Here is a 26659-nt window from a genome sequence, read left to right as displayed (position 1 = left end):
CCCTCCCTAAGGAAGTACACTCATATGAATGTAATGTGGCCTTTGCATGTATCATTGAATAAGAGAGATCCTTTTCAAGTGATGAAAATATGGTTTTATTTTAAGTTGGCTCTCTATGTTTGTTTGTTTTTGGTTCTTGGCTCTATCTATTTTTTGAATATGGGGGTGAACCACAGAAGAAAGAACCTAAAAAGTGTGATGAATGGAAGCCTCAAAAGGAAGTTTGGAACATCTTACAGAAAGGGAAGGTGACCAGTTACCTGGAGAGACTGCATGGTTTTAAACCTCACATCACGAATGCCTTTTTTAATAACTGGTCCGCTGACAGGGTCCTTCTTCATGGAGTCATTATGAATTTAAACTGAGGACTTTATTGCTGAGATCACGGGGCTCCCCATGGATGGCATTAAGTTCACCAAACAAACCAGTATCTCCAATGTTTCCTACAAAAATTTTTTGAAGTCGGATGCTGCGGAGAAACAACTAGAAAAGAATGGAGATTTCTTTGATGTGGAGCAAATAAAAGAAATTTGGCAGGATGTGCTATGCTGTATTCATGAGTATTTTATCCTCGACGGTAGAAATAAAAGGGTTCATAAATTTCATTTTATTTTTCTCAATCATTTTAGGTAGAAGGATAGACTTTCTTTCCCTTTCTATCTATGATTTTCTTTGCTTCAAAGTTTGCATGCTCATAGGAAGAAGGAGTCTCATCCTATTTTTCATGAAGGTTTGATTCTTCTCATAGAGGGTTATTGTAAAAATATATCTATATCCTCTACCTCCTCTAAAAAACATAAGGGTTCTCACTCAAAAAACATTAAGAAGGAAAGTAGTGTAAAAGGAAAAGAAAAGAACCCCAAATGTAAACCGTCTAATACTCAAAAATAAGTTGTGGAAGAGGTTTTTGAGTCTGAGAATATTGTTAGCTTAGAGAATCATATATGTGAGGAAGAGGATGGTATAGATGTTGGGGACTTTAGCTCAAATTTGGAAGGATATCCAAAGACCAAAGGAAAATTTGAGAAAGAGAATGAGATAGACATAAGTGAAGGAAATTCAGAATAGAGCAACCCTGAGAAGGAGGACATTTAGACTATTTCTGGTGGAGGGGTTAAAGACAAAGATATTCTTATTGTGAATCATGTTGAGGTGAGAGAGGAGGATCAAATGGTTAAACCTACCTTACTTGCTATAGAGACTGGAGGTCATGACAAGGAGGACCTTGTTCAGAATGAGATTCTTGTTGAGACTAGGGAGGAGGAACATAGGGATAGGGAGGAACATGTAGATATGGTTGGCTCCCCTCCTCATGAGTTTTTAGATAGTACCACTGATTCTCTACAGAGGGAAACCAAGCTCTCCTTCCTACATTCTGCCAAGCTCAAAGCTGACTCCATTCTCCATGTTTATTATTGGATTTATAATGAATTGATGGGGCTGAAGAAGAAAGTGGAAACTCTGCAACACATCCAAGATATCAACCATGCCAAAATCAGCCATTTGAAAGAGAAAATGGGAGATATTCCCAATAAACTCAAAAACTGTGAGAAAAATCTCAAAATGCTTATCAAGGAAAGTGGAACAAGGATGCAATAGGTCACATCTAGTATCTGTGTTGTTGCTGTGAGCCTTGGCAAAAGAGTCAATGAAGAAATTATATCTCCTGAGGGTCTAAGCAAAAGACCTAGGCAAAGCCGGAGGAATAAATCCCTGAGAGATGCTACTGCTTCAGCTACTAATTCCATCCAGGATACTACTATGATTGGTAAAGAGGTTGTCAAGATGATTACAGAGCTGCAATAGTTTCCTTGGGTTTTTGTTCTTTGGTTTTGTCCTGTTCTAGTCCTATTTTCTAGATGTGGTAGTTGGTACTGGTTTTTGGTCCTGTTAACTATTTTTCAATCGAAACTATTTTAGTGGTTCCAAGTCCCTGTAAAACCTGGGTTCTCTTTTTTTGGACTATGTTTGTGGTTTCAGGTCCCTGTAAAACCTAATTTTGTTGTTGGTTTCAAGACTTCTTTCTTGGTGGTTGTATTGCTATATCTTTTCTCTATATGTTAAAGGGTTTCAGGGTCCCTTCAAAACCTGCTTTTACCATAATCTAAAACAATAAGGGATTTTGATCTGATACAACTCAAAACTTATCTTGCAAATTTGAGATCTATGTTCAGCTCTTCACATTGCCTGGCTTTCAGTCTCTACAATTCTAATAGCATGTTCCCCTTCTCAAGCTTTTTCTCCTCGAGTCTTCATGCTCGATGTACTAGTGCAATCTTCTTTATGACCACTTATCAAAGCAAATTCTCAGTGCTCTATTTTTCCTTCCCCTCATGATGTCTTCTCCTTGACACCTTTCAATCACTTCACAATTTTGGCACACTAGCAGCTCTAGCTTCTTAGCCTATGACTCCTTAAATAGAAGTCTAGAATTTCTTTTCTCACTTGATTCTTCCCTCCTTTAATTTTGGTTTTAATGTATTAGGTAGGATTCATTGAATCTAACCCACATCTTGTTTCTTCTAGAAACATCATGAAGAATCCTTTTGAATTCACTCAAAAATGGTTTACACAGAATTCTATGCCACCAGCTCATCATCCTTATTCTCCAATTGGTTCACAAAATTCATGATAACAAACTTGTCAGCTCAGATTTGGGGAATCTTTGACTTTTCCAATAATGCAGCAGCTCGGTACTATTAAAATTCTAGTGCTCGATACATACTATGTTACTCAACATCAACTACATTTTACTAATGCTCAACACCTGTTACTTTGCGCAGCACCTGAACGCACTTGGCTCCTTTTGTATCACTCCGCAAACACTAGATTTTTCACTTGCTTGAAACTAACTAAAAATTTGCTTGGCTCTAACTAGCTTGCTTGGCACTCACTAATGAACTTAGTGAAGCTTTGCAGTCAACCTTGTTACAACTTATTCCTCCAATGTTTCTAAGTGTAGCCAACCTCAGTATCCTCAAGTATGTTATCAATACATCATTTAACCATTGTCTTAACTGATCCTTGCACTTCATTACAAAACTATAACTCAACTTTTGCCTTAGGTACTTTTGTTACATTTTGTTGATTAAATCCTCTTCATCAATCAACTAAGTGATAGTACTTGGATCTTATAAGCAATTGTCATTCCAAAAAATAGTAGGTTTGACATCAATGACAAAACAATGATTGAAAACATTCTTTTAACAACAATCTCCCTTCTTTGCAACAATCTCCCTCTTTGATAGTATTCATTTTCAATCAAATTTCCAACAATCTCCCTCTTTGGCATTGATGGAAAACCAAACTGATCAATCAAGTTAACAAAATACTAACTAAGTTAAAATAGTAAGTCAAATGCCAAAAAGAAAATTTAATATAAAACTATTCATTCTATCAGTAACATAAACTAGCTTATAACTCCCTCTAAATTGTTTGCTGATAAAATGACTTCCTCTGATTTATTCTTGTCTGTACTGATTTCTCCCTCTAATCTGTGATTTATTTTTTCATATTTAAACATTCTTTTGCTTTACTAACTCCCTTCTACATTCTTTCTCCCTCTGTATGCATTGATCATCTTATGTTATTCTGGTATTAGCTACTTCTCCATTTGATCTTGTAGATTTGGTCAGCTTCTTGCTACTTCTCCCTCTATGTTCTTGCTACTTCTCCCTCAACTATTGATCAAATGTTGTTGATCAGTTTCTCGCTACTTCTCCTTCTTTAACAACAATGCCAAAGACATACTGTTTTAGCATCTTGACATGCAAATGTAGCATTTGCAGGTACTCCAATTTCTCCTTCTATCACCTTGCTTGTGACTGATTTGGAACTTCAGCACTTTTAATTACTTCAAATATGAGCCTAAAGTAAACATCCTCTGCATCAATTTTTAATATGCCAATAATTTTCTCATTTGATGTAGGGTAGTCTTTTTTTATCTCAAGTAGCCTTGGCTAGCTTACCCTCTAAGATACTCAAAGGCATCTTTAGGTAGTGCTTTTGTAAAGATGTTAGCAATCTAGTCCTTTGAACTAACATATTCCATCCTAGCTTTTTTTCCACCAATTCTCTTACATAGTGATACTTAATTGTAATATGCTTTGTTTTGACATGCATTACAGGATTCTTTAATATGTTTATGGCACTTGTATTATCACAATAGAGTATCATAGGTTTAGTTACTTCTTTGATATGTTGATGGCACTTGTATTATCATAATAGAGTATCACAGGTTTAGTTACTTCTTCCTTCATGCCTTGCAATAGATGTTTGATCCATACAATATTAGTGTAATTGATAGCAGTAGCAACATATTCAGCTTCTTTTGTTGATTATGAGGTACAAATTTTCTTTTAACTAATCCAAGTAATTAGTCTTTTGCCTAAGAAAAGTTCTCCTCCATTGGTGTTTTTTCTGTCATCATTATTACCTCCCCAATCTACATCAGTATAGGCTTTCAACTCAATCTTTTCACTTTTCTTGTAGGATAAACCAAAGTCATCAGTTCCTTTTAGGTACCTCAGTATTCTCTTAACTGCCATAAGATGCTTTTCTTTTGGGTTAGCAAAAAATCTTGCCTCTATTCAAACTGTTAATGCAATGTCCAGTCTACTATGTACAACATACTACAACTTTCTAATCATTGATCTATACATTATCTGATTCACTTCAGCTAATTCATCATTCTTAGATAGCTTATGTCCTATTACCATTGGTGTACTAATTGGTTTTGAGTCTTCTAATCCAAATGTCTTGAGTATCTCCTTGACATATTTTGATTGGGTCACAAATATGGCATGCTTCAGTTGATGTACTTGCAATCCAACAAAGAATTTGATTTCTCCAAAGATTGACATCTCAAACTCATTTTTCATTTGATCAACAAAATCTTTGAATAGAACATCTTTTCCTCCAAATATTATATCATCAACAAAGATTTTAGATATCAAAATATCTTTACCTTTTTTCTGCATTGATATATAGGTTGTTGTTGTCATCTATTCTCTTAAATCATATCTTCACAAGATATTTGTATAGTCTCTCATACCATGCTCTAGGTGCTTGCTTCAAGCCATAGAGTATTTTATGCAATTTTCAAACCATATCCTTATTTTTTTCATCAACAAATCCCTCTGATTGTTCTACGTAGACTTCCTCTTCTAGAATACCATTTAGAAAAGTAGACTTTACATCCATTTGGTAGACTTTGAAACTTTTGTAAGCAGCATATGCAAGCAGTGTTCTTACTCCTTCCATTCTTACAACAAGGGAAAATGTTTCCCTATAGTCTAGTCCTTCATCTTGTGCATAGACTTTGCAAATTAGTCTAGCCTTGTTTCTTGTTATCTCACCATTCTCATCAAGTTTTTTCCTAAAGACCCATTTGGTACCAATTACATTTTTATCAACTAGTCTTAGAACTAGGGTCCAAGTTTTGTTCTTCTCAATCTGATCTATCTCATCTTCCATAGCTTTATGCCAATTATCATCTTGTAATGCATCTTTCACTATTTTAGTTTCAATCTTGCTCAACAGACATGATTCATTCCTTAGTTTTGTTCCTTGTCATTGGTCTTGTATCCTTGTCACAAATGATTTGTTCTACAGGGTGATGTCTTCTCACATACTTGTCTAGTCTTGGTTCTATCCTTTCCATGTTTGGTTCTTTAACTTCAAAGTCACTTTCCACATCACTATCAGGTATTTTATTATCTCTTCCATGTATATTGAGTTCAGAGTTAGAATGTGCATTCTCTTCATTTTGCAACTCGACTTCTGAATGTAGCTCGACATTTACTAGTTGTGACTTAGCTAATACTAAAATTTTTTGTTGACTCCCAACTTGATTGGCAACTTCATCTTCAATAGAAATTCCTTCATAGAAGTATACAAAAGATCTATAATCTTCTTGTTTCTTAGATTTACCAATTTGGACTTCTGCATGCTCATTAAAATTTACATTTGCACTCTCCACAATCTTGTTAGTGTTAGTATTCAAACACTTATATGCTTTGCTTCTAGTGGAGTATCCAAAGAATATGCCTTCATCACTCTTTGCATCAAACTTGCCATTTCTAGTATCTTTAATAATATAGCATTTACAACCAAATACTTTGAAATTTTTTACATTAGGTGAGTGACCATACCATAATTCAAAAGGTGTTACATTTGTACCTTTCTTGGCTTGGACTCAAATCAGAGTGTAAACAATACTACTTACAACTTCTCTCTAGTGCTTCAGGAATCAGTGCAACCTTTATTCTTCATCATTAATATCCTAGCATAGATAATAACTGATCTATTCCTTCTTTCTACAATCCCATTCTGTGGTGGAGTTCTTTGTGCTGATGTTTGCCTTTTGATACCTTTGTCATTGCAAAATATCTCAAACTCTTTTGATGTAAATTCTCCTCCGTCTGATCTCAAGCACTTCAGACTCTTTCCTGTTTCTTTCTCAACCCTAGCCAAATACCACTTAAACATTTGAAATGCATCAAAAATTTTCTTTAATAACATGGCAGTCATCATCCTGGAATAGTCATCTACAAATAGCATTATGTATTTGTCTCCTTGGTAGCTTTATACTTCTATTGGGCCACATAATTTTGTATGGACTAATTCTAGTACTTCTTTGGAAGTGTAGATCTTGCTTTTGAAGCTTGACTTGGTCATCTTTCCTAGTTGACATTGGTTGCACATTGTATTTTTAGGTTTCTTTAGCTTAGGAAAGCCTTTGACTTTCTTCTTTTTGTTGATGGTAATCAGATTGTCAAAGTTAACATGACACAACCTTTTGTACCACAACCACACATCATCAATTCTAACAATAAGATAGGTTGCATCTTCCATATCTAAGTAAAACATATTACTCCTAGTTTGTTCACCTTTTCCTATCAAATTCTCATTAGTATCATAGATTTTGGCAGTTTTTTTTCCAAATTCTACTTTGCAACCTGCATTGCCTAACTATGACACACTTAACAAATTGTAGTTCAATCCTTCAACATAGTAAGCATTGTCACATGGAATTTTCTGTGTAAGTTTGATAGAACCTTTTCCTTTGATTTGACATGGAGCATCATTTCCAAATCTAACACTATTTCTATCATACTAGATAAAGGTAATAAACTTACTTTTGTCTCCTATCATGTGATGTGAGCATCCACTATCTATGATCCATTTTTCATTCTTGTTCACACAAGTCACCGGTGCTATTACTTCATCTTCATTTGATTCATCCTTTATGGCTACATAGACTAATTCATCATCATTCTCATCAAAATATTCTTCAACAGTGTAGCATTGTTTTCTTTTGTCCTTGTAATCTCTGCTATCATCTTCTCTTTTATTCTTGTACATGTTTCCTTCTTTATGGTTCTTCTTCTATGTACACCTTGTAGAAATATATCATACTTCATTGCAATTGAAATAAATGATAGGGAGCTTACCTTTGAATTTACCTTTGCCTCTATGGAATCTTCTAGCCAGCAGTGCTTCATTTTTTTCCACATCTTCTTCATCTGTGCTGCTATCACCGGATGTATGTTTTCATTTTCTACTCTTCTTCTTTGATTTCACCTCCTCAATATCTTTTAAGGATAGCTTAGCCTTGAAAGTAGATTTGATATTCTTAGGTCTGTAGTTATCATAATTGGACAATTCAAAAGCGGTGAGTCTTCCCACTATTCCTTCAAAGGTTAGTGTGTTTCCTAGTACACACCTTAACTCTTGGATGGTTGAAAATCTAATAGAATAGATGGGGAGAAAAGTTCTTAAGTATTGTCTATTGATAGTATCATCTTCCAAATGACTACCTAGAGTCCTTACTACACTTACCACTTCTTTCATTCTAGAGGCATACTGAGCAGCATTCTCACCTTCCTCCATTTTCATGTCATCAAACTTTCCTCTGAGGCTTTCTCTCTTTGCTCTTTGAACATTTTGATCTCCTCCATATATATTTAATAGGGCTTTCCAAATCTTAAATGAAATATCACAACCTTTGATGTCATCAAATTCAACATAACTGAGTGTAGAGGCAATCTCCAGCATTGCCTGATTATGCTCCTTTCTTTTGTTCAAATCATTTGCAAAAAGGGGTCCAACTAGATCTACATGTTCTACTCCAATTGAGGTTTTTGCATAATCACCTATTGATTTAAGGTGCAATTTCGTTAGGCTTTTCCATGTAGCAAAGTTATCTTTGTTGAGCTTGGGAGCTTCTCTCTTAGACATCTTAATCTTCCTACTTCTAGTACCTTCAAACTAAATCAACAGATAGCTCTAATACCAATTGTTAGAAATGCTTTAGAATAACTGAGAGGGGTGGGGTGAATTAGTTATTCAATGTCCAAATGTCCAATTAAAAAAATTTCATCAAGTTAAAGTGAGCCTTCAAAACTTTTCATTCATCCAAGCTTAAACTTTCTTACTTAGCAAGTTACTGTAAAACAATATGGAAACCCAATTTGGAAAAAACCACTAGTAACATGCTACTCAATTCTCACTCTTCTAAAGTGATGCCCTATTAAAGGCTACAACACACTATTAAATGTGACCTGGTTAAAGGATTTAACCACCTTATTATAAATGGGCCTAGTTAAAGGACTTTAGTATATTCATTTGGAATGCCACCCTGTTAAAAGATTTACAAATGGTTGTTAAACCAACCTAAGTCCATAGGATTTTTACCCTAACTGATACAATTGCTAGAGAGTAACAATAAGGGCTTTTAATCTGATACAACTCACAACTTATCTGGAAAATTTCAAATCTCTATTTAGCTCTTCACATTGTCTAGCTTTTAGTCTCTTCAACTCTAACAGCTTGTTCCCCTTCTCAAGTTTTTTCTCCTTGAGTCTTCATGCTCGATGTACTAGTGCAATCTTCTTTCTGACCACTTATCAAAGCAAATTCTCAATGCTCTGTTCTTCCTTCTCCTCCTGATGTCTTCTCCTTGACACCTTTCAATCACTTTACAATTTGAAACACCAGCAGTTCTAGCTTCTTGTCTTGTGACTCCTTAAACAGAAGTCTAGAATTTCTTTTCTCACTCAATTCTTCCCTCCTTTAATTTTAGTTTGAATGGATTAGGTAGGATTCATTGAATCTAACCCACATCTTGTTTCTTCTAGAAACATCATGAAGAATCCTCTTGAATTCACTCAAAAATAGTTTACATAGAATTCTATGCCACCAGCTCATCATCCTTATCCTCCAACTAGTTCACAAAATTCAAGGTAACAAACTTGTCAGCTCAGATTTGGTGAATTTTTTACTTTTCCAATAATGCAGCAATTCGGCACTATTGAAATTTTGGTGCTTGACACATATTGTGTTACTCAGCATCAACTACATTTTATTAATACTCGGCATCCGCTAAATTTTTTGATGTTTGGCACCTATTACTTTTCTTGGCACCTAAACATGCTTGGCTCCTTCTATATCACTCGGCACACACTAGATTTTTTATTTGCTCGACACTAATTGAAAATTTGCTTGGCTCTAACTAGCTTACTCAACACTCACTAATAAACTTAGTTAAACTTTGCAGTCAACCTTGTTACAACTTATTCCTTCAATGTTTCTAAGTGTGGCCAACCTCAATATCCTCAAGTATGTTATGAATACATCATTTAACCATTATCTTAATTGATCCTGGCACTTCATTACAAAACTATAACTCAACCTTTCCCTTAGGTACTTTTGTTACATCTTGTTGATTAAATCCTCTTCATCATTCAACTAAGTGATAGTACTTGGATCTTATAAGCAATTGTCATTCCAAAAAATAGTAGGTTGGACATCAATGACAAAATAATGATTGAAAACATTCTTTTAACAACAATCTTCCTTCTTTGCAACAATCTCCCTCTTTGATAGTATTCATTTTCAATCAGATTTCCAACAATTAATACTAAGATATGCAAAGTTAATATTGCAAAATCTTCATTGCTTAGTTATTACTGACATTTGTGTAACATCAATGATAATATACAACTAAAGAATTATTTCAAACAACTCATTCCTTATCTTTTCATTCTACAACTTCATTTCTTTCTTACCAACCAAACTATCTTGTTTGTTCATCATCTCAATACTTCATCAAATCATGTGAAATAATCAAACCAATATTATCTTTTCATAGACCAATTCATCAATTGCCCAATTAGTTTCACATACTTAACATCACTTCTTCATTTCATTTTCTATCTTTTCTATCCTTTCTCTACTCAACACCACATCCTTTAGATCATTTGAAACTTACAAGAATCAATATTGGCAATTACCTTGATATCAATGCTAATATAATAGCTAATCTAACTCTTCCACATACAACTCATAGCTCAATTTTATTTGACTTTTGTTCCTCAACAAAATCACTTTTATTCATTAGTATCAGTTGTGTCCAATAATCCCTGATTATAAAACTAAACTAAATTAATTTTTAATCTTGATCTGAGCCCAATTAAATATTAAACCAAATTATTTACTAAGTATAAACTAGATTTGAATTAAACAACTACTCTATCTAGAACCCTAAATGTAAAGTATACTAACTTAAACCATACTTCTTATACTAATTCAATAATAAAAGAAGATGAAGCATAATCTTAAATCTAATTATACCCTGACACTAACACTATATGATATTGGACCCTTTCTCTAAACTAAATTAAATAAAAAACCTAAACCAAATTGAAATGTAAATATACATATAATTTAATATTTATAATATTTTATAAAATATTACATTTATTTTTATTTTTTTAAATAATATTATTTAATGTATTTAATAATATCATAGAGTTGATCTTGTTGGTGTTATATCTGAAATTGATAATAGTATGTGTATGTGTGTTGAGACTTTAATTTTAAATTAATATAATTCACATTTGTCAAATACCTTTGTAAAACTATCTCTTCCTTTCCTCAAAAGAGTTATGCCCTCTCTGATTTGGATTGCATGTGTATTGTTTCTTAAAGTGTGTCTCCTTGTTTTTGTTTTTGTTTTAAAATAGTATTGTCCTATATTGATATCTAAGTGGTCATATGTGTTGGAACAATTGATCAATTGTGTATTGTCTTTGATGTTACACAAAATGTCATATCACTGCCAGTCAGTATATGTCGAGCTCACTTGGGCATTGAAGATAGTTTTCTATTTCTACCGAGCATTCAAAAGTTTGTAGGTTCAGAAGTCAATATATGTCAAGTTCACTTGAAAGCCAAAGGAAAGTTTGTAGAAGTTGAGTGTTAATCGAGCTCACTCAGTTGATGAAGGAAATTTTGGATGGAACCAGCGTTAATTGAGCTCACTCGATTACCAAAGGAACTTTGCAAATATGTAGTGTTGACCGAGTTCACTTGGTTAAAATAGGAAAATAGTTTCTAAGTTAATGTCTACTGAGCAGGGTCAGATAACAAAGGAATCTCTTATTTTGTCATATTAAGTTCAATTGATTTGTCTGTTGGTTCTAGATGACTGAGGAGATGAATATTAATTATTCTAAGTTATATTCTAGCCAACTTGACAATATGAAAGATATAATTATAAGGTCAAGTTGAGAATTAAAAGTGTGAAGGCATGGAAGATAATTGAAGATTTAATGATGCTAAGAGAAAGTAAATTAGAAGGATAAGTAGAATATTCTTGTGGAGCTAAAAAGATACATTTGATCAAGAAGGATCAAGTATACAAGCTAGAATTAAGGTCTGTAATCAACAATTTAGTTGCATCAAAAATTAGGTTATCTCATTGTTACTCTCTAACCATTGTAGTAGTGATCTAAATCTCTTAACAAAGTTGGCTTAACAACTATTTGTAAATCCTTTGACAAGGCAGAATTTCTATTGAAGTGTCTAAATACCTCTAACAAGGCCACTGCTAATAGGGTGATTAAATCCTCTAATAGGGTCACACCTAATAGTTTGTTTTGTAACCTTAACAAGGTTGGCCCCTAATAGGGATCACTTCAGAAGAGTGAAAATCAGTAACTAGTTGCAATTGGTGGTTTTCCCAAATTGGGTTTCTACGTTAAATCTTGGTGTAAAATGTGTTCATGGTATTTCTCTTATATGTTTTCACCTAGATTAAAGTAATAGTAATCATACATAATATCTTAAGAGTTGCATGTTAAGTATTTTTTGAACACTTCTCAATGTTTACCAAGTTACAACATTTTTCTGTGTATTTGTCGAACATCAACAATATTTAGTTTTCAGAGTTTGTTTTGTACTAAAATCTAAGGGATCAGGGATTTTTTTAAAAAAAAATTAGTAACTAATTCAACCCTGCCCTCTTAGTTACTCCTCTTATATTTCCAACAATATGTACAACCTCCTTGTTTTAAATGTTATAGAATATCTTTAGGAACATTATGCATTTTTAGTTATCCTTATTTCAATTTCATGATGAATTAATTAGTATAATATAAATTGATAGACCTTTTGACTATACTTGCACTAATATTTTAGGATGAACTAACTAGAAAAACACTATTTGCACCAAATTTTGGAATGGGTTTATTCTTAGTGCAGTGATGCTTTTTACTTGAGTTTATTAGAATATGTTGAAATTCTTTAGAATAACTTCTTCTTTTTTGTGTGGGGGGGTGGGGGGGTGGGGGCGCAATTAGTTATCCAAGGTCCTAGTGTACAAATAAAAAATTTCATAGCTTAGTGAACCCATATCCATAAAACATATTCAATATGCATGCATGCATTAGATCATACAATCACTTAAAGTTGTAGATTATTGTCAAATCAACTTTGTAGAAATGTAAGCATGAAATAGAATAGATTCAATAACACATTTGACACAATTATTCTACATGGAAACCCAATTTTGGAAAAACTGCTAGTAACATGCTACTCATTCTCACTCTTCTAAAGGGATGTCCTGTGAAAAGCCAACCCTGTTAAAGGTTACAATGCACATTGTTAAATGTGACCTAGTTAGAGGATTTCAATCACCCCAGTAGGAGTGAACCTTGTTGGATGAATTTTGATCATTCACTTGGAATGTCACTTGGCTCAAGGATTTACAAATGACTATTAGGTCAACCATAATCTAAAGAATTTACCCTAAACTAGTACAATGATTAAAAAGTAATAGTAAGGCTTGATCTGATAACAAATTACAACTCACTTAGAGATAGATCTATATTTCAATCCTCCATTCTACTTGACTTTCACACACTTTAGCTCTGATAGCTTGATCACCCTTCAAGCACCCATAACCTTAAGGCTTCTTACTTTTCCTACCAATAGAAGTCTCTTATGTTAGGTCACTGAATGAAGCAATACCTTAGACCTCTTGTCTAACTTAGGTTCTCCAACATTGATCAACCTTGCTTTTGACCAGCTATCTCTATAAATAAAAAATTAAGATATTTTGTCATTCATCCTCTATCGTCCATTTTAGGGTTAGGTAGAATTAGGTAGGATTCAATGAATCTACCCATATTTTCATTTTATTCCCTTCTAGAAGCTTCTCCTTCAATCCTCTTTGAATTCACCTCAAAACAGTTTACCATGAATTTTGTGCCACTAACTCATCATAGTTACCTTCCACACACTTCACAAAATTCAAGAAAATAAAATAGTCGACTCAGATTCATCAAATCCATGATTTAACATGAATATTGGCACTCAGCATCAATATGTTGTCACTTGGCTTCCACACTATTCTTTCACTCGTCATCAACTAGATCACTCAGCAAACACTAAAGTTTACTAGTGTTCGACATCAACTAAACTTTACTTGGCTTACATTGTATCACTCGGCATACACTGAAATTTGACTTTTCTCTTCTCCAACTGATTTTCTACTCAGCTTGCACTAACTTTGCATGACACTTATTGTCCACTTGGTCAATCTTGGCAAACTCAATTCTTCTTACTTATTCTTCTAGGCTTTTTCTTTTTATCCAACCTTTGCAACCTTAAGTAAATAATAAATTCTCTATATCATCACTATCTTAACTGATATTGTACTTCTTTTTACATACCATAACTCAACCTTTTCTCTATGTGCTTTTGTTACCTCATTTGATCAAATCCTCTTCATCAATCAAACAAATGATAGTGCTCAAAATCAACTAAGCAATTGTCTTACCAAAAAGTAGCAGGTTGGCTATCAATGACAAAACAATTATTGAAACACATTGTCATACTTATATCAATCTATTTTCAACAATATTTGTCTTTGGCATTAATGGAAAACTAGCACAACTATTATAACCAACAATAATACCAAAAAGAAAATAATTCCTTGTATTGAAATCTCTCCCTCTATCAATGGCATTCATCTTCTATATCGGTTACAAAATTTTGTTCTGATCAATAGACAATCAACTCATCCTTATGACTCCCTCTTGATCACTTCATTTTTAGGTATTTGTCTATGTCCTTATATCTCTAAGACCACTCCTCATATGTACTTATTTAAATTTGAATTAATGTTTTATGGTTTAGGTATCCTAATGGAAATTGAGATCAATTGATATGTTCATGTTTAATACTCTATGATTTGAGACTTACTACATTATCTTGACTGTTTAAACATTAATTTGCACCAATGATGATGTTGATTATGGTACCTTGACGATTAGTTAAATGCATTCCAATAGTTCAGTATGCCCTATTGACTATGTTTATGCTGTTTAGGTATATGCATGTCTAATGATGATTATTCTAGTATTTTAATTCGAATTAATGAATAGGTTATGTTATATTGATTATGCAATTACTAATGATTAAATGTGTGCAGAAATGAGAAAGAGTTATTTAAATGAAAGTTGATGTTTTGATTAATGTGATTAGCCAAATGAGTTTTAAATATGTGCATGTGATTTTTTGTGAGCTACTGATGTGTGAATTGAGTGTGCAAGATTATTAACCATGGGATCTAATAGAGACTTGATAATTGACCCTATGTTCAATATGTAAAACTAAGGCTGAGTCTAATGAAGAGATGTAGACCTCATTGTTTTGTAGCCGTATCGTAATTGAAATGTGTGTATTATTTTATAATCATAAAATATTTTAATGTTATGTAAAAATGAATCTTATGGTGTCACTTGACACTCATAATTCATATATGTGTATCAGCATGTTAATTAGGGATAGCAGAGTAACCTAATAATCTGAGATTGATTAAGTTAGTAACCTAAGAGTAATTAGTTGTTAACCTAGATTATTTACCCTAATCAAGGTTTAGTGAAAAGATGTCATTCTTAAGGCTTTTAGAAAGTTAAAATATTTCAAGCCAATTAGTAGGTCCTAAAATAATTCTAGAGGCCAAAATTAATGCAAACCAAGTGCCTAGGGGGTATGTGTATGGGTTGGGGACATTTTCCACCCCTCTAGACCCTTTTGTTGACTTTTATGACCTCCTAAATATCTTATTTTTCCTTTAGTGCGAAAATTGAACTTCTTTATGAGTTTTCCAAGCTTACACTCCACCAAAAAGGTTTCCTTAATGGTAGGATCAAGTTGGAAGACCCTAGAAAGCCTTAATCAAGTATGGAGTTATTGCAATTTTAGGTGGGTGAGTTTGAAAGCTTGTTTAGTGACAAATTAGAGGGTTGAAGAGTGTTCACCCAATCTCTATATTTAGAGAGGGTAAAGCTAGGATTGAAGGAGGAAGAAGGATTAGCTCTTCTCAAAATTTTAATTTGCCATAACCATTTGTAAAGGTAGGAATTCTTCATAGTTTTGTTCTTCATGTTGTTTTTTCATTTGCTTAAGTAGGCATTTTTCATGGGTGTATGTTTGTATGTATGATGAAACATGTAAGGGATGGATTGTTATGGGTTTTCTTAATTTTTTTTTTTTTGTTTTACATTTTGTTTTGTGAGGGAAAATTGTAAGGGTTGTGTTGGCATTACTCATCATCTGATAGGGTAGAAGTGGCCATGTATGGGAGGAGGGCCTTAGTTAGACTCCAGGTTAGTGTAGAGTCTCTCCTCATGATGAGGAGAGGGAGAGAGTAGGGTGATATGGGTCCCTACTCATCAATACAAACCATTTTTTGTTTGGGAAATAAGAAGTGAAAGAATGAAAGTTTTTGTGATTAATAGCCTCAAAAGAGGCATCTATTTTGGTGTTGTGATTGACTCCTACTTTGGAAAAATTCACCTTCTCCTTAGTCTTGGTTCATTAAGGAACTTGTTGTGCAAACTTTGGATGGGAGTAATTGGTTGAATGTGTCTATGTGTTGAATTTGATTGTCAGCTGATCAATTTTTGGTTCTCCATGGTTACCTTGATGTAATTTGTAGATTTTGTATTCGATACCTTGATATGGAGCCAAACTAGATTTAGATTTTTGGTGTTCTTGATTCAAATATTTTGGAGACTTCTCCTCAGGACAATGACCCTAATGTAAAATTCATTGTTAAACTTATTTTTGAAACGACTATGATATTGGGTTTTCTTCCCTGATTCTTTCCTGATTGAGTCTTTGAATTAGTTTTTTAATAAAATAATAGTTCCTTATGAGAAAAAAGTTGCATTGAATTATTATAATGTTTCAATAGTTCTCTCATTGTGATTATTGTTAGTAAATGGAAATAATAGATTCAGTTGTTAAATATTGATGTGCATCATAGTGAAAATTCATCTCCATGAAATTTGTATCAATGACGAATGAATTTAAATTTGATTATCAATTAATTAGCTCTTGGAATTGTATTATGAGACCAAGTTCACTTATAAATAGGACTCATTAGTTCTTGGGTAATCAACACTTAGGTTGATATATGTATCTTATAGTTTCACACCAAATTGGTTGAATAGATTCATGGGGTAAGCTCTTGGCCTAAATTAAATTAACATTAGTAACTTAGAACTTGGAAAACATTACTTAACTTCATAATGATTCTATCCATGTTCAAATTAAAGGGAATGGAAAGAAATTCTATGATAGTTGGAAAATACCCATGAAACAATTTTATAAAGTTATGTTTAAAAAATAATAATAATAAAAAAGTAAAAAGGGCACTGAAAATGTATGGGAGATGATTAAATCGATCCCATACAAAATTCTAACTTTTCGCAGCAGTTTAATATAAAGAAAAACAAACAACTTAGACATATATTCCCCTTAAATTTTTAATCTCATGCCTTTATGGCAACTTGGGGAAAATATAATAAAATTTGTAAGGATGAGGGGGGGTGGGGGGCGGGGGGGGGGGGTGGGCATCCCACACCATCCCCACCCTCAACACTTCCCCATTTTCACGTGTTATATGCATGTAATAAAGTCAAAAAACATTCAAAACTTCTTCTTTATATATATATACATGAAATAAATTTGCACTTACCTTTTTACCCCTTATCCTCTCTTGCTTAATTCCTTGAGATCATGTGTTCACCAAGTTGGGGGGGACAAAGTTACTGCCTTGAGCAGCATGGAAAGTTTTGGGAACTACCCAAGTTAAGGGGTAAGGGGTAGGGGTTAGTTAGGTGTTAAGTTAGTTAGAATGTGGAGTTAGTAATAGTTAATGTTTTTATTTTTGTGTGATAATACTATATTGAATTCAATGTTAGAAAATAGGTGTGTATAAAAATGTTTGTTTCCTTTTTAAATATTTAGTTATATTAAAATGAAAGTGTAAGTGGGTTAGTAAAGTTAGTTAGGATTAAGTTAATAATAATTTTGATTAGTAGTTAAGTAAGGTTAGTAAGTATAATATTGTTAGGATGAGATGTGGTGTTTGGAATTTAATTAATTTGTTTAGTATTAAGTTTGTAGGTTAGTTAAAAGGTTATTAAAAGAGAGATTATATTTATAGAGTTTTGTTATAAGATTATTTAGGTGTTAGATTTATTTTTCTTATGTTAGACTTTTAGGTAAGTTATTTTATCAAGGAAGGGTTATTATGTTAATTAGGTAAATAATCTTAGTATATTATTTTATTTAATATTTTATAATATTTAATTATGGTTTGTTTATCTCCAACGACTAAGATCTTAGAAATCAAATGCAAATGAAGGGGTTTTAGGTAGTTGACCCAATAGTGAAAATTGAAGATGTTGTAGTGATAAAATGAATATTGAAGGTAATTAAATAATGAATAAAAATGACTTATTTAGTTAGATTACAATGTGAATCTAAATGAGATCAAATATTAAAGTACCTAGTCACTTCCTAAGGGATATAGATTTAGTTAACCTAGGAAATTGAACCAACATAACGAAATGAAATATGGAACCATAAAAAACCTAATGTATCTTATGTGTTTTAGTCAAACATATTAATTTAATTTTAAGGAACTATGGAACCCTAATGCTTTCTCAAACATGATGTAATACTTTAACTATGGTTTAAACAAACAACTTAATCAAATTGAACCGAGTGTTCCTGTAGTATTTGGTTCATTGGTTTTGAACTAATGTAGTTGTTGGATACCAACTCTGCATCCTTTTGAAATATTATTAAAACTCAATGATGTTAGACACTATTATTGAAATTCAAATTCTACCTAAACCATGTGACTTGAACTTGACTTACCTTGTTGTTATCTCTATACAATACATTATATGCTAGTATGTTATAACCTTAGTCACTACCCTTCTTTAAAAAAAAATTATTGGTGTGTTTTTGACTCAATATTTTGGGTATGACAATATCTCTCTTAGCACTATCTCCCTCTTACTAGGTATATGTTTGTGTCTTTTAATCATCAAGTACACTATCTCCCTCTGAATAGATATTTCTTTCTGTATTTCTCCCTTTCTGTATATGTATATTTTGTATATCTCCCTCTTTGACAACAATGCCAAAGACTTGTCATCTTATCATGCAGATATGAAAATTTTCATTTTCTCCTTCTATCACCTAGCTTGTGACTGATTTATAACTCCAACTCTTTGATTACTTTAGGCAACTCCTAAAGTAAGATCTACTACATCAATGTGTAACGTATGTCAATCATCTAAGTTGATGTAGGGCACTTCTCATGCTTCTTAAATAGCCTTGGATAGGGATATCACCCCTATTTTACCTCTTAGATACTCATGAGAATCCTTAGATAATTATTTTGTGAAGATATGAGCTATTTTCTCTTTTGTATTCACATATTCCATCTTCACCTCTTTGTCTTTAACTAACTGTCTCAAGTAATGATACTTGATTACAATGTGCTTAGTCTTTATATGCATCACAGGTTTCTTTGATATATTTATAACACTTGTATTATCACAATAAAGTATCATGGGTTCAGTGATTTCCTCCTTCATACCTTTGAGTAGTTGTTTGATTCATATAATGTTTGTACAATGTACTGCAGCAAGAACATATTCAACTTTAGTAGTAGATTAAGATATGCAATTTTGTTTCTTACTAGTCCATGTAACTAGCCTTTTTCCTAAGAAAAATGCTCCTCCAGTAGTGCTCTTTCTGCCATCAATATTTCCAGCCTAATCAGCATCGGTGTAGGCTCTTAACTCAAATTTCTCATTTTTCTTGTAGTATAGACCATAGTCTTATGTTCCTTTTAGATATCTCATTATTCTCTTAGCAACCATCAAATCATTCTCCCTAGGATTAGCAAAGAATCTTGCAACTATCCCAATAGATAATACAATTTTGGGTCTGTTATGTACTACATATTGAAATTTTCCAGTCATAGACATATACAATGTTTGATTCACCTCAGCTAAATCATCATTCTTTGACAATTTATGTCCTATCACCATAGGTGTGAGTACTAGCTTGGAATCTTCCAATCCATAAGGTTTTAGCATCCCCTTTACACATTTTGACTAATTGATGTATATACCATATTTCATCGAATCTACTTGCAAACCCACAAAGAACTTGATTTCTCCAAACGTAGACATCTCAAATTCTTTCTTCATTTCATTTGCAAAAGTCTTACATAAAATATCTTGACCTCCAAATATGATATCATCAACAAAAATTTTAGATAGTAAAATACATTTACCTTTCTCTATCTTCAAGTATAGATTGCTATTATCATCAATCCTCTCAAATCCAAATTTTACAAGATAATTGTGAAGCATTTCATACCATGCTCTTGGTGCTTGCTTCAAACCATATAAAGCTTTGTATAGTCTACATACCATGTTTTTGTTGTTAGCATCAAAAAATCCATCTAATTGTTCTATATAAACCTCTTGTTCCTATATTCCATTAAGAAATGCAAATTTAACATCCATTTGATAAACTTTGAAACCTTTGTATGTAGAGTAAGCAAGTAGAGTTCTTACTCCTTCCAATCTTGCAACATGAGTGAATGTTTCTCCATAGTCCATCCCTTATTCTTGTGCATACCCCTTGCAAACTAATCTTGTCTTATTCCATATGCCTTCACCATTTTCATCTAACTTTTTTCTATGTACCCACTTGGTGCCAATCACATTTTTCTCTTCTGGTCTAGGAACTAAAGTCCATGTCTTATTCTTTTCAATCTATTCAATCTCTTCTTTCATGGCATTACTCTAGTCCACCTCTTCTAACGCATCTTTCACTAACTTAGGTTCATGCATGCTAAGAAAACATGTATCATTTCTCAACCTATTCCTTGTCATTGGTCTTGCATTTTTGTCTCCAATAATTTGTGCAGCAGGGTGATGTCTTTTGACATGCTTTGACAATCTTGGTTCTACTATGTTTTCCTCATTTGGTCTCTCAAATTTTGAATCATTATGTACTTCTCTATCAGGTAATTCAACATCTCTTTTATTTACACTAATTTTAGAATTAGGTTGTCCTTCATTCTGTAACTCGACACCTAATTGTAGCTCGGTTCTTGAATGCAACTCGGCATTCATAGTGTGTGACTTGATAGTCACTGAAACTTGTTGTTGATTCGCAACTTGATTTACAACTTCTTAATCAATAGGCATACCTTCATAAAAGTATATAATGATATGTATTCTTCTAATTCCTTCATAGGTTTAGCCTCATGTACTTTTGTATATTCATCAAATTTCACATTTACACTTTCCTCAACTTTGTTAGTGTTGATATTTAAACACTTATAAGCTTTACTTCTTGTGAAATAGCCAATGAATATACATTCTTCACTTTTAGCATCTAATTTACCATTTTTGAAATCTTTGAAACTATAACACTTGCTTCTAAATAATTTAAAATATTTTACATTGGATGAGTATCCATACCATAGTTCAAAAGGTGTTGAATGAGTACCTTTCTTGACTTGCACACAATTCAAGGTATAGACAGTTGTACTTACAGCCTCTCTCCAGTATTTCAAAGCAAAAAAATTCTCCATGATGAGTGTCCTAACATATTCTATTATAGATAAATTCCTCCTTTCAACAATTCCATTTTGTGGAGGTCTTCTAGGAGGAGATGTATGTCTTTTGATTCCTCTATCATTACAAAACATCTCAAATTCATTTGATGTAAATTCTCCTCCTTTTTTAGATCTCAAACATTTTAGACTTTTACCTATTTCCTTTTCAACTCTTGCTAAGGACCACTTAAACATTTGGAAAGCATCAGATTCCTATCTCAAAAACATAACTGTCATCATCCTAGAATAATCATCAACAAATAGCATAATGTACTTATCACCTTTGTATCTTTGCACATTAATTGGTCCACACAAGTTGGTATGAACAATCTCCAAAATTTCTTTAGAGGTATGAGTCTTACTGTTAAAACTAGACTTTGTCATTTTGCCTAACTGATATTGTTTGTAAATTATATTGTTAGGTTTTTTCAACTTAGGCAAACCTCTGACTCTTCTCATGTTACTGATACTAACCAAATTATCAAAGTTAACATGACATAACCTCTTGCGCCATAACCACACATCATCTAATTCTACAACTAGACAAGTAACATCATCCATATCAAGATAGAATAGATTACCTCTAGTTTGATCACTTTTTCTCACTAGTTTTCCATCAATATCATATACCTTAGCAATCTTGTTCTCAAACTCAACCTTACAACCTGGACTATTTAGCTGTTACACACTCAACAAATTATAGTTAAGTCCTTCATTATAATAAGCATTGTCACATAAAATCTCTTCTATGGGTTTGAAAGAACCTTTTTTTTTTATCAGATAAGGTGCATCATTGCCAAACCTTACACTATTTTCGCCATAATAATTCAAGGCAATGAACTTACTTTTATCTCCAATCATGTGATGTGAACACCCACTATCAATGACTCATCTATCATTCCTATTCACACAAGACACTAGTGCAATTGTCTCATCCTCATTAGAAGCATCCTTCATTGCAACATACACCACGTCATCATCATGATCATTAGATCCATCTTTGATTTCCTCTTCTGAAATGTAGCAAAACTTCTTGCCTTTGTCTTTGTAATCTTTGTTGTCTTCATCTCTTCTACTCTTGTATTTGTCTCCACCTTTGTAGTTCTTCTTCTCTGGACATCTAGCAGCAATATGACCAACCTCATTGTAATTAAAACACATGATAGGTAACTTACCTTTGAATTTTCCTTTGCCTCTATGAAAATCCTTGCTAGTAGTGCTTCAAGTTGTTCTCCATCCTCCTCATTTGTATCACTGTCACTAGAAACATATTTTTACCTTTTTCTTCTTCTTCTCATTACGTTCCTTCAATTGCAGTTTGGCTTTGAGAAAAAATTCAACATTGTTAGATTTTAAGTTGTCAAAATTAGATAGCTCAAAATAAGTGAACTTACCTACCAGACCTTCAAGAGTCAAATTAGAACCTGGTATACATCTTAGTTCTTGTATTGTAGAAACTCTAATAGCATAGATGAGTAGTAGTGTTCTCAAGCTTTGCTTAATATAGTCTCATCATCTATCTTACCAGTAGATCCTCTTATAGCATTAACAACATCTTTTATCCTAGAGCAATATTGAGAAACATTCTCACCTTCTTGCATTCTCATGTCATCAAATTTACCTCTAAGACATCTAGATTTGGCTCTTAAAACATTTGCATCACCTCCATAGATGGTGTGAAGAGAATCCCATATTTTCTTTGCACTATCACAACCTTTTATGTCATGAAACTTGGCATAACTTATGATAGAGGCAATCACCAACATTGCTTGATTGTGTTCTTTCTTCTTTTTTAGATATTCAACAGTTATGGTGCCAACAGGATCAACATGCTCAGTAGTGATGGTACATTGTGTATGATCTCCAAGACCTCCCAGGTGTAGCTTCATCATACTTTTCCATGCAGAAAAGTTATCTCTATTACGCTTGGGTACCTCTCTTTTTTACATCTTGATATTTTGCTTCTAGTACCTTCAAACTAGTCCTCTTAAGTAGATGGCTTTGATACCAATTGTTGTAATTCTTTAGAATAACTGAGATGGGGGGGTGAATCAATTATCCAAGGTCTAGATGTAAAAATAAAACTTTTCATATCTTAGTGAACCCATATCCATAAAATATATTCAACATGGATGCATCCATTAGATCATACAATCACTTAAACTTGGAGGTTATTATCACTTCAACTTTGCAAAAATGTAAGCATGAAACATAATAGATTTAATAACACATTTAACATAATGATTTTACGTGGAAACCCAATTTTGGAAAAACCACCAGTAACATGCTACTCATTCTCACTCTTCTAAAGTGATGCCCTATGAAAGGCCAACCCTATTAAAGGTTACAATGCACACTATTAAATGTGACCTGGTTAGAGGATTTCAATCACCCTATTCGGAGTGAGCTTTGTTAGAAGAATTTAGATCATTTACTTGGAATTTCACCCAGATAAAAGATTTACAAATTACTGTTAGGTCAACCTTAATCCAAAGGATTTACCCTAAACTAGTATAATGATTAGAAAGTAACAGTAAGGCTTGACCTAATAACAACTTACAACTCACTTGGAGATTATATATCTCTACTTCAGTCAGCCATTCTTCTTGGTGTTCATACACTTCAGCTCTAATAGCTTGATTACCCTTCAAGTATCCATACCCTTAAGCATTCTTACTTTGCTTGCCAATAGAAATCTCTTCTGTTTGGTCACTGAATGAAGCAATACCTTAGACCTCTTGTCTAACTTAGGTTCTCCAACATTGATTAACCTTGCTTCTAATCAACCATCTCTATAAATAGAAAATTAAGATATTTTTTTGTTCATCCTCTATTATCCATTTTAGGGTTAGGTAGAATTAGGTAGGATTCAATGAATCTACCCATCTTTTCATTTTAGTCCCTTCTAGAAACTTCTCCTTCAATCCTCTTTGAATTTGCCTCAAAATGGTTTACCATGAATTCTGTGCCACCAACTCATCATAGTTATCTTCCACATGCTTCACAAAATTCAAGAAAATAAAATAGTTAGTTCAGATTCATCAAATCCATGATTTAACATGAATACTAGCATTCGACATCAATATGTTGTCACTTGGCTTCCATACTATTGTTCCACTCATCATCAACTAGATCACTCAACAAACATGAAAGTTTGTTGGTGTTCGACATCAACTAAAATTTACTTGGCTTATATTGTATCACTCGACATACACTAAAATTTGACTTTTCTTAGCTCCAACTGATTTTCTACCCCGCTTGCACTAAATTTTCTCGACACCTACTGTCCACTCGGTCAAGCTTGGTAGACTCAATTTTTCTTACTTGTTCTTCTAGGCTTTGTTAGTATATCCAACCTTTGCAACCTTAAGTAAATAATCAACGCACTATATCATCACTATCTTAAATGATCTTTGTACTCCTTTTAACATACCATAACTCAACCTTTTCTCTAGGTGCGTTTGTTATCTCAGTTGATCAAATCCTCTTCATCAATCAAACAAATGATAGTACTCAAAATCAACTAAGTTTTCTTACCAACAAGTAGCAAGTTTGACATCAATGACAAAATGATGATTGAAACACATTGTCATACTTGTATCAATTTGTTTTCAATAGAATAAACATAACTTGCTAGACAATTTGACTCTTTTTGCACCAAGTATTAGCATGGGTTGATTATCATTATATAACTACCTAGACTATTTGAATCCCCCTACCCTTTTATGGATCACCTAACATAACACGCCTTTCTAGCATACAAAATTCATGTTCTCTCTCTCTCTCTCTCTCTCTCTCTCTCTCTCTCTCTCTCTCTCTCTCTCTCTCTCTCTCTCTCTCTCTCTCTCTCTCTCTCTCTCTCTCTCTCTCTCTCACACACACACACACACACTTGAGAATGAATCCATGATATAACATACTTTTTTAGCATTGAATCTTGATTTATTCTCCCATTAATTGGTGTGCATCCTTGTTAATTCTATAATTCTACTTTTTCTCTCGTAATAATATGCCAAAATTATATTACTTGTTGAGACATGTTGATCACCAGTGTATCTTCAACTAGTTGACTTGGAACCTTTTTTTAATGCTAACATTATTTTATTTGTGTATGTTTTAAGCTTACTTGCATGGACTAATAGGACCATATGATTGGGACCTCAATCATCCCTTAGTATTATCCTATCTCTATCTTTTATTGATCTTAGATGTTCTTTTTCTTCATTTCTAATTTACAATGAATATGCCATAAGGCTATTCTCCATTGAACTAGGGGCTAAATTTAGCATCCTAAATTGCACCTCTAATTAGGGTGTCCATTTTCACACTTTCCTAGCAATTAGTTCAGTATTTCTCATTCCTTTACATATTTTAGGACCTTTATTGATTTAGATTAATATTATGAGTCTTTTTCCACTTTAAGATCACATTAATACTTTATTATTTGGGCCCTCAATTTTAGGTGTGCCCTTTGTCTTTTATAATTTTAATTTATTATTATGAATTTTACCCCATTTAAAAATTCAAGACACATTTCTTGTATCTAAGAATCATATATTTTCATGAAAATGTATTTCAGACATTCAAATTATCTTGTGTCCCTAAAATATTGGGTAGTTCACCTAGGGTGATCTTGATCTTTGCTTTTTGGATAAAATATCATGAGGATAGTATGGTGACCTTACCTTTTCTAAAGACGTCCTCAATGGAAAAATATAATAATTCTAAGTCATCCAAAAGGTGATTTCACTTTGAGATCCCTATATAAGCCACCCCTCTCATTTCATTTCTATAATACATCACAACAATGTCTCATTGTGACAAGACATCATTATTTTTTCATGTAAAAATCTGATTCAAGGAGGGAAAACCACATAAATGCATATCCAATTTATTTTTTGTGATTATTTATCATGTTATTACATCAAACATGGAGTATTTATCCTAAGAAAAAATGCATTATTGATTGGAGGTATAGTCATTTCAATAAAGTATTTACATTTAAGCATTTCAATATAGATTTATGTTTTAATTCACCATTACTATAGGTTTGAGTCCTAACTTAGAACTTGACTAAGGAAAGCCACTATACAAATCCCCTCTCTTGCCATTAACACCCTCTATTTATTTTTCAGGTTTAGATACATGTTTTACAAAGATGGTAAACACAAAATAAACTTAAGAGAGTTAAAAAAGCCCACACCAAAATTTATAATAAAACAACAGTATAAGGGTGACTTGGGTGCAATTGAATTGGGTCAAGGATTTTTGGAGTGTTATGACCTCCAAAAAGTAGTTAAAATTTGTAAGAGATCAATTTAGTGTCCTAGGAACCCAAATTCAACTCTAGTTCTTAAAAAT

General features: G+C 32.9%; 1 protein-coding gene across 1 annotated transcript in view; it reads left to right on the top strand.

The window, feature by feature from the left end:
* The window catches only part of LOC149539670 (protein LATERAL BRANCHING OXIDOREDUCTASE 1-like), a 258828-nt gene that overhangs the window by 138419 nt on the left and 93750 nt on the right, over nucleotides 1-26659 (top strand). The window contains exon 2 of the mRNA XM_089802606.1: nucleotides 14901-14913. Coding sequence (XP_089658732.1) covers nucleotides 14901-14913 — 13 coding nt within the window. The remainder of the gene's footprint in view (nucleotides 1-14900; nucleotides 14914-26659) is intronic.

This window comes from Cupressus sempervirens, chromosome 9 (genome assembly GCF_028749045.1).
Source record: "Cupressus sempervirens isolate cs-2001-9-10 chromosome 9, ASM2874904v1, whole genome shotgun sequence".
Taxonomy (NCBI): domain Eukaryota; kingdom Viridiplantae; phylum Streptophyta; class Pinopsida; order Cupressales; family Cupressaceae; genus Cupressus; species Cupressus sempervirens.
Note: the sequence above shows the minus strand (reverse complement) of the source record. Positions and strands in the feature narration are given on the sequence as shown.